Raw genomic sequence first — 10657 nt, 5'->3', positions numbered from 1 at the left:
TCCTGTGAGCGCTTCTCAGCTGTCTGGCTGTGACACTGCCAAGTTATTTAGATTGCTGGCGTCCAGGACCACTGCAGCTGGAGGCAGAGTATAAGTGGGACCGGACCACCGGGACAACAGGGAGGCTGGCTGGGTGAGTAGCACGGTGTCCGTGCCTGCAAGGAGGAGTGGGGCAGCAATGGGCACAGGTTGTCATCTGAACAGCTAAAAAGAGAGAGCAGTGCAGTGAGAATCTTAGCATGGAGTTTATTCAGTCAACCCAATTGAATGTGAGGAGATTCAGCCATCCCAGGAGTCTAGGGGTATGTCAAGTGAGTCTGTGGAAAGCCATCTGCTGCCTTTATAATTGTAAAGTGTTCAAGAACTGTGCCCTCGACTTGTGGAGTGAACTGTATCTGCTAAGCATAAAAACCTTTTATATACAGGAAAAGACTAGTGTTGAGCGCGAATATTCGAATTGCGAATTTTTTTCTCGAATATCGCAATTTCGAGATTTCGCGAATATTTAGAATATCGTTCTATATATTCGCGAAATCGAATATTCTTTTTTTTCTTTTTTTTTTTATTATATTTTTTTCTTTCCCACTTCCCTAAAATTGTTCTTACCTGTCCTTTGGATTCCTGGCTTCCTGGCTGCTCCAGTCAGTGGCGTTTTCAACTTACTGCTATATTCCATATTAGCTAAATTACAATCTAATCTATATGTGTATTTTACGAAATTTCGCAATAGTCGCAATTGCGATGCGAGTAATATAACACGAAATATTCGCATGAAGATTTCAACTTAGCACTGCTATACTCCATATTCTAGCCTAATATGGAATATAGCTGTGCTAAGTTAGCACTGCTATATTCCAAATTAGGCTAGAATATGGAGTATAGCAGTGCTAAGTTGAAATCTTCATGCGAATATTTCGTGTTATATTAGTCGCATCGCAATTTCGACTTTTTCAAATGTTCTTAATATTGCTCTAACTTCGTCTTTTAGAAATTTCGTAATATTGCTCTAACTTCGTCTCTTAGAATATTACGAATATTCTAAAAGACGAAGTTAGAGCAATATTAAGAAATTTCGTAAAATACACATATAGATTGTAATTTAGCTAATATAGTGCTATAATCCCTTTTTTTTCCTGTAATTTTTTTTTGCCTCTTCTGAACCTAAGTTTTGTAAAATATGTACACTATTAAAAATTATTACTATAGCAGTATATTAGCTTAAATACAATCTATGTGTATTTTACGAAATTTCGTAATATTGCTCTAACTTCGTCTTTTAGAATATTACGAATATTCTAAAAGACGAAGTTAGAGCAATATTAAGAACATTTGCAAAAGTCGAAATTGCGATGCGAGTAATATAACACGAAATAGTCGCATGAAGATTTCAACTTAGCACAGCTATATTCCATATTCTAGCCTAATATGGAATATAGCAGTGCTAACTTAGCACAGCTATATTCCATATTAGGCTAGAATATGGAATATAGCAGTGCTAAGTTGAAATCTTCATGCGACTATTTCGTGTTATATTACTCGCATCGCAATTTCGACTTTTGCAAATGTTCTTAATATTGCTCTAACTTCGTCTTTTAGAATATTCGTAATATTCTAAGAGACGAAGTTAGAGCAATATTACGAAATTTCGTAAAATACACATATTAGCCTAGCCATAGTCATTAGCATAGGAACGTTGCCTTATACTATCAAGATAAATTTTCGCAATATGCGAAAAAATAATTTCGCGATAATTGGAATAATTGCGAATATTCGATTTCGACGAATATAACACGAATATTCATGCGAATATTCGCGAAATATCGCGAAATCGAATATGGCACCTCCCGCTCATCACTAGAAAAGACGAACAGAAGTGGAATTCAAATAATCAGCATACAGAATCCAAGCAGTAAAAGGTCTCTGCGCAGACTTCTGTTTGTCTCTTTCTGCATATTGCATTACTTATGTTTGTATAAACTGTTTGAAATATGTCTTCTGTCAGTGATACACTATACTTGAACAAACCCTGTTAACTAGGGTTGACCTATTATACCATCACTGCTATACCACTGTTGGTGCCCCTCTAAAGGTACAGTATACATTATTTTTTAGACATATTGATACATCACTGTAATCACTGTAAAGTTTTTTACCATAATGATATAATGGGCATCTTTTACCCTAGATAATAAAATGCAGACACCAATCTGAAACATGTGGTCTCTACTTTACACATGTTTATTAATATACATTTTTAACATATGTATACATTTACAGAAGCATAAAAATTTACCATGATTTACAATGGCAGTTTTAACCCTTTATTTTCCACATGTTAATTTTCTTTGACGCATGACTACAACATTTCACATACTTTTGACAAGGTTAATTAAAATATTTTACAATTACAGATTAAATGAAAAAACCTCACAACCATATACCGTATTAGTATAGTCATTCATAGTAATTTACATCTGGTTCTTCTATCTTTATAATCCACATTGTACTCACATATTAAACAGATATTTATGTATGTATGTATATAATGTGTCTATATAACATGACTCACATAAAAAAAATCATAAAATCTTTCAGAGACAAAAGTAAACAAGGAAACTAATATAGTTCAATAAAGCATTGTCTAAACCTCCAAAACTGCCTTCACCAAAAGCAAAGATTAATGGGGTTGTCTAAGATAAAAATTTTAGACAACCACTATAATGTATTAAAATAAAACATAAAAAATTATACACTCCAGCAAAATTCTCTGTGGCGCTCCTCTGGTTATTTGTATTCAGAATTGCAGCAGTGACATACCTGGATATGGCATGTGACAGCTGCAGCCAATCACTGTCCTCAGTGTTCTTATAGTGTTATCATAGGATGGTGATTGGCTGCAATGGGGAAGTGCGTGCCAAAACTTGGCATATTACAGTAGTTGGTAACTTGTACAGTGACATTTTTTGATTCAGCACCTCGCCACTGAAACCAATCACTGTTATGACAGAACTAACCATTAAGAAGGCAGATAATTTTTTTTACCATCCCTGCCTTCCCCATTGCTGTATACATAGTGCTGCTTCCCGGTCTAGTCCAAGCTATCAAAGGATAGCTAGAACCCGAAAACTGCACTGGCTGCTGGGTCTTAGCAGAACCAGATCAGCACTGTAGTGCATGTCAGTAAGCTGTAGTCTCAGCAATAAACCTTATGGGCGGCACAATAAAAAATAAAGAAAATAAAAAAAAGTTAAAAACATTTTAAAAAGGAATGCCTCCCCGAGGCCACAGCTTCTAGCCCTGCCCTGATGACAATAAACTATATATCCCCTATTTAAAAACAACTGTAATATTAAGGGGACATAAGGTAAACAGTACTTTAGTTGCACTTTTTCTATTAAAAAATTGAACATTTTAAAAGTCTTTTTTTCTATTTTTTTCTGGATATAAAATATAAAAAATAAAATAAAAATGACAAAATAAAACCTTATGTATCACTGAAAAAACGTAGACCACCTGTACTGAAGAAAAAAAAGTCTGGTAAGGAAGGGGGTGGGAAGGTGCTGCCTTTAACTGACAAATGACAGGTATATATTATAAACTGGATAATCCAATTTAATCTGTTCACATGTGTCTTTGCCATAGGGATAATGATGACAAAGTTTGTCCCATATTTCCTATGGGGGTCAGTTTTGTGTCATGTGGCAACAGCTGTGATGCCAGGTATCTACTGAAAGCAGCCAGAAGTGATGCATGCAACCTGTCTCTGTTTGGCTATGGAAGTTGGAATGTACAATTTCTCCAACAGTTGTACTTTTCTGAAGTAAAAGTGAACAGGCTGGACACAACCAATAGATGTGAATGCAATGCATCTCAACTAACATGATACATTTAACATATACTACATGATTTTACATGGATTCTCATATAACATTATATTAAATATAGAAATAATCTATATATTCAGCACAGCCAGAATAAGGCTGCGTTCACACGGGCGAGATTTCGGTAGGTAGGTGAACGCATTGCACCCGCACTGAATCCGGACCCATTCATTTCAATGGGGCTGTTCAGATGAGCGATGATTTTCACGCATCACTTGTGCGTTGCGTGAAAATCGCAGCATGCTCTATATTCTGCGTTTTTCACGCAACGCTGGCCCTATAGAAGTGAATGGGGTTGCGTGAAAATCGCAAGCATCCGCAAGCAAGTGCGGATGCGGTGCGATTTTCACGCATGGTTGCTAGGTGACAGCCTATTCACTGTATTATTTTCCCTTATAACATGGTTATAAGGGAAAATAATAGCATTCTGAATACAGAATGCTTAGTAAAATAGCGCTGGAGGGGTTAAAAAAAATAAACAAATTAACTCACCTTCTCCTCTTGATTGCGTAGTTCCCAGTCTCTTCTGATGAGCTGTCGGCTAAAGGACCTTTGGTGACGTCAGATCACATGCTCCAATCACATGGTCCATCACCGTGGTGATGTACCATGTGATTGGAGCATGTGATCTGACGTCACCAAAGGTCATTTAGCCGACAGCTCATCATTAAAGAAGTAAAGAAGAGACCGGGAACTACGCGGAGGAGGTGAGTTAAATTTTTTTATTTTTTTTTAACCCTCAATTGATCACCTACTATGCATTCTGTATTCAGAATGCTATTATTTTCCCTTATAACCATGTTATAAGGGAAAATAATACAATCTACAGAACACCGATCCCAAGCCCGAACTTCTGTGAAGAAGTCCGGGTTCGGGTCTGGGTACCACAGTCGGTTTTTTATCACGCGAGTGCAAAACAGATTGCACCCGCGCGATAAAAACTGAACATCGGAACGCAATCGCAGTCAAAACTGACTGCAATTGCATTCCTACTCGCGCGGGTTTGCCGCAACACCTAATCCGGACACGCTCGTGTGAACCCAGCCTAATACACTTAGTAAATCAATACCCCACCCCCGACCTGAGACATTTTTTATTCTATTAACAGCTATTATGTCTTTTTCTTACTATCAATGGATAACCCAAAGTTAAATGTAGTACCTGAGTAGTTACAACATTTGGCTTTAAGGTGGCAGCAGGAAATTCTACATTTGTCTGCACATTTCTTCTAGCTCTAAAAAATGATAAAGTACTCTGCAGGTATTTTTCTCGGGTGCAAGTTTCTCTTTTAAAAATCAAGATGTAGCAACTTGGCAAAAGGTGACAGGATATAACTCCATATATTGAGGCTAGTATGGCCACAGCTTGTACAGCTGAAAGATACATACCGCTTGTGGTGTTGATATAGATTGGAATAAAGAGGATCCACACAAACATATAGACCAGCATGCTGAAGGTGATGCATCGAGCCTCGTTGTACTTCTCAGGAAGCTTTCTGCCTTTGTAAGCTAGAAGGAAACAGATCAATGCAAGGAACCCAATGTAGCCAAGCATGATACTGAATGCTGCATATGAACCTTCATTACACTTTAGTATTATGAGGTCATTCATTGTATCATCTTGACGGTAAGGTCCATTCATCAGGAGCCATAATGTACAAATAATCATCTGGACACTACTTAATGTAATAATAACAACTGGTGATAGGTATTTTACTGGAGCTAATACTTTGCATCTTTTGGCAGATTCAAACGCTATCAGAATTTGGATTGATTTCATCAAAATGCAACATACAGAGATGGTGAAGCTGATACCAAAGAGAGGTTGTCTGACTTTACAGAGAGTTTCAGTAGGTTCTCCAATAAAAAAAACTATGCTCACCAAGCTAAAAAGCAATGATATCATCAATAAGAACGTGTAGTGGCCCCCCGCTGCTTTAACTGCTGGGGTATCAAAGTGATGAATAAACAAAACTCCTGTGATTAGCACAAGTAGAAACCCAACGACTGAGAAAACCACCAATGTAATGGAATATGGGTCTTTCCAAGCAAAATACTCAATTGTCCTGTTTGTACATCGATCACTTCCATTAGTTGACCATTGCAAGGATGGACATTTTAGACATTCAGTCATATCTAGAAAAAAAAAAAAGTCAATTAGATATAACAGTCTTGTATTTAAATATAAACAGCCATATCTGACAGTCAGAAACATATTTTCTTGGCACTAACCATGCAGATGTCACTTAGTCAACTAATGATCCCAATTCCTAAATATATGTTCATAGAGAATCAGTCACTGAATTTGTGCCATAGTGTATGGTCCTGTCCCAGCTAATGGACAGCTAAAATTACAACTAAAGGGGTATTTCTGATGTTACAAGTTATCCCCTTTCCACTGATCATGAGAACCGGGGGCCCATACGCCTTGCAACACACCTAAAAAAAACTGAGCGGCCAGTCGCACATGTGTGTGGATGCTTCATTCAATTCTATGGCGGACCCATTGGTAGGACCACCACTGATCTAATAGTTATCCCGTATCCTGTAAATAAGGGATGACTTGGTATAACTGGAATACCCCTTTAATTGTATTCTGTGTTATACTTGTTATCAACTATACGTAATGTGCTTTGCTGCCCTCTAGTAGCCATTGTTCTATTTGTTTAGGTAAGTTATCTGTGGTTATAATTTCATTATGCCATTCATCCTTTAACTCCTCCTCTTCTGTGAGATTATATCCTGTGTCCTGCAGTCTTTTCCTGTTTGTCAGACATGTGTAGTGTCCCACTAGGTAAAGGTGGGCACTACACAAGGGTTAACATGTCTTTTGCATTACTGTGATGTTTAATTATGCATTTCCCTGTGTTATCTGGGTGTCAGGTCTGTTAGGGTGTAGTTTAGCCTCCTAGACATTAGAGGGAGCTAGAGAGCCCTAAGTATATATATGTAGGCCCAGACAGGGGAGAGTTAGTTCATTCCAGGTGGCTAGAAGAGTAACCTAGTCAGCCTGAAGCTCCTGAGGCTAAGCTTAGCTCAGTAGAGTCACCCTAAGAGAAGGATTTACCTCCTGGGAGAAACCTGCAGCTTCCCTCACAACAGGAACAATACAACCAGCTCAGAGAAGTAATCTGAGAGGCCGAGGTACTATAAGATAAAAGCAAGGGTCAATACGGGAGGAAGATTTATTACCAAGGATTAAAGCCAGCATTTAGGCATCCGGGCCTTGGGATCCAGCCAGCTAGAATAGCTGAGGGGATAGAGCAGCCTTGACTGTGAAGCATTAACTGTTTACCCTCCAAGTATCTTGCAAGATTGTTACCTGCCATATTAAGAAGTAAACCTGCTTGTGAATGATATGATTCAAGGGACTGCATAACCAACTGTCTGTATAAAGTTTGGACTGTTTCCCAAGTAAAGCAACGTTTTGTTCATCATATCATCTGTGTACCTCACTTACTGCTATTAGAAATCGGTGTGCCATCGTTATAGGCACTGGCGTCACGATCCTTAAAGGGACCTTGCCTCAGGCACTCAAAATACCTGCAACATCCAGGGCACCTCATCCACCATCAGGTCTGGTCCCTACATCCAGAGTGTGCCCCAGAGGAACTTGTGTCTACCTCTCCTTCACTGCCGCATGCCTAACCAGGGTTCTCCTCTAAAAAGTGAGTAACTCTCGATTGCCCATAACCGTGACCTCACTATCACAATACCCTGCAGGTTTGGCGTGCTGCACATGCATCACAGATCTGGAGAGAGGATTTTCTTTTGACCTCTATCTCATAATTTCTCAAAGTGCATTCAATAAGTTACCTAAAGGCATATCCATTGCATCTCCCTTACTTGAATTCTACATGTAACTGATTTTGATAGGTGAGTGACTATAGTGTTTTCACTATCTTCCATTACTTGTACAAGAGATAGCCACTCACACACATCAGAGATTTCTCTCATGTATATGGGTGGCAGAATCGTCAAAAGAAACCTAAGTCAACATCGTTTGCATGTATAAACATAGGGGTTCATTTATTAATCTGATATACTCCTATATTAGGTGTATCTCAGGCACAGATTGCAGCACAACAGCTAGTTGCGTGGCAATCTGCGACTTCTCCCCACTCACGCCAGGTCTAAAAAAGTGGGCATGGTGTGGGTGGGGAAGAGCCAGCAGGCCCATCTCATTTATCATTTTTTTATGCCTGTTTCAGGTGTAGAAAAATGTCTAAATATAAGACAGCTAGGAAGTTGTCTTACACTTAGAACTGGCGGAGGATCCGCCAAAGTTATGAAGAGGCCAGTGCCTCTTCATAACTTCGGTGGAACCACTTCCAGCTTAAGGGTTTATTAAGACTGGCATTTTAAACAACAGTCTTAATAAATGTGCCCCATAGTCTACAAGCAAGCTTAGAGTTGTCTGCCATCTTGCATATGGCCGTATCCTAACCGCAGTTCTGTATCTGTGAGCAAGCAGCGGTTCTGTCTTAAAAAGACAGTAACTTTCTGAAAAAGCAAAACATGACAATGAGCGTTGTGGATTCTTCTGGCATAGGACCAAGAAAAATATGTCATGTTTCTGATAACTTGGACGTACTAATGAAGCAGAGCTAAAATTAATGGTTTACACGTTAAGTAAACAATGGCAAGAAAATGTAAATTGACTTTTTCAATGGATTTCAATAGCTTTTGTCACAAGATAACGCTGTGACATGTCTTATCAGAGTTCCTTTTAGTGTGGCTACACCAATTGCAGAACAAAAAATATGATCTAACTTTGTTATTAAGCCAACAAAAAAGATTAGAGAGAACTTTGAGGCAACCAGAGATGAGTTCCAAAAAAATCTAAATGATTTATGGGAAACAGCTGAAAACTACATAGCATGTCTTCCACGCTTTAACAATGATGCAGCAGAGTTAGCCACAGCTTTCAATCATCTATCTGCCACCTAGGATTTCTACCAGTTATTGTCCGCAAAGTATATCACATTTTTGAGCAACTCTGATATAGATAATGCCTCAGCAGAGGTAGCTAAGAGAAAGCTTGTACTTCAAAGAAGGGATGCTTTTACGGACATGTTACCGACAATGGTTGTGGAACTATTGTGTCAACTAACTGGTGTGACATTGGGCTAGACCTGATGGCGTTATCCTGGTGGTCCCTGGTTTTCACCCTTTAACCCCTCTACAGGGATCTGGACTTTTCTGCAGGGGAGCCACCAAGCCACTACCTCTTGGAATAGTCTCCAAGTACAGTTGTCAGCTGACACACTCCATCAGAACTACCAGTGCAAGCCACAAGGAAGAATTAGCCCTCACAATAAGGGTTCATTCACACGTCCGTGTGTGTTTTGCGGATCCACGGATCCGCAAAACACGGACATCGGCGATGTGCGTTCCGCATTTTGCGGACCGCACATCGCCGTCACTTAATAGAAAATGCCTATTCTTGTCCGCAACTGCGGACAAGAATAGGAAATGTTCTATTCTTTTAGGGGAACGGAATTGCGGACCCGGAAGTGCGGATCCGCAATTTCGGATCCAGGCAGCACATCGTGCTGCCCCATAGAAATGAATGGGTCCTCAATTCCTTGCGGAACGAAATTGCGGACGTGTGAATGGACCCTTAAGGACTGAGAGGAAATATAAGCATATATGCACAATTCACTCCACAAGAGACCGATGTCATGACACACAGAGCAGAACTGCCATTGAACGCAAACCAAACCCACAAGTGGTTGACTCTGGCATGCATGGTACAATGGCAACAAGTGCCAGTACAAGATGCCAAGGATAAAATAGAACTCTGCATCACACACTTGCGAGAGGTAAGATCACATTGATCAGCCTCCAACAAACTTGCATCTCAATCTTCCAGATAGTCTAATTAGGTCAGCATTATGTGTCAAGTAATAGAATTCCATGCCAATGCAGAAGAAGCTAGTGTTAGAAGTTCCTTTGCTAAGATGGAAGCAGAGGTAAGGGCAAAAATAGAAAGGAATGAAGCAGAGGTAAGGACAAAGATGGCACAGATGGAGGCAGAGGCAAAAGCCCAGTTAAAAAATTTCTAAATGGAAAGGGAAGAAGCAGAGTGCTTGAACAAGCATTCTGCCAAGACACTGACCTAGACTGCTTCATCCTAGGAGAAGTGGAAGACCCAGCTAATCGAGTTACTGATTAGGTGTCATCACCTATATCTCCTGTTGCACATGTCAGAGTCACTTCTAATCTACTGTACCACATGGATGTACTCATACAGCAACAGATTCTACCATCTCCAAGTAACAAGGTAACTTCCAGCACTAAGCCATCAGATCCTCCAGAGAGTAAACCACAGCTTTAGGCCTCATGCACACGACCGTTGTGTGCACCCGTGGCCGTTGTGCCGTTTTCCGTTTTTTTTCGCGGACCAATTGACTTTCAATGGGTCCGTGGAAAAATCGGAAAATGCACCGTTTGGCAGCCGCATCCGTGAGCCGTGTTTCCTGGCCGTGAAAAAAATATGACCTGTCCTATTTTTTTCACGGCCAACGGTTCACGGACCCATTCAAGTCAATGGGTCCGTGAAAGAACACGGATGCACACAAGATTGGCATCCGTGTCCGTGATCCGTGGCCGTAGGTTAGTTTTTATACAGACGGATCCGAAGATCCGTCTGCATAAAAGCTTTTTCAAAGCTGAGTTTTCACTTCGTGAAAACTCAGAACCGACAGTATATTCTAACACAGAAGCGTTCCCATGGTGATGGGGACGCTTCTAGTTAGAATACACTACAAACTG

General features: G+C 39.9%; 1 protein-coding gene across 1 annotated transcript in view; it reads right to left on the bottom strand.

Annotated features, from left to right (window-relative positions):
* Window positions 1-4982: 4982 nt before the first annotated feature.
* Window positions 4983-10657, bottom strand: part of LOC120999207 (G-protein coupled receptor family C group 6 member A-like) — a 57698-nt gene continuing 52023 nt past the window's right edge. The window contains exon 8 of the mRNA XM_040430081.1: window positions 4983-6016. Coding sequence (XP_040286015.1) covers window positions 4983-6016 — 1034 coding nt within the window. The remainder of the gene's footprint in view (window positions 6017-10657) is intronic.

This window comes from Bufo bufo, chromosome 4 (assembly GCF_905171765.1).
Source record: "Bufo bufo chromosome 4, aBufBuf1.1, whole genome shotgun sequence".
In the NCBI taxonomy this organism is placed as follows: Eukaryota; Metazoa; Chordata; class Amphibia; order Anura; family Bufonidae; genus Bufo; species Bufo bufo.
This window is presented reverse-complemented; position numbering and strand designations above follow the sequence as displayed.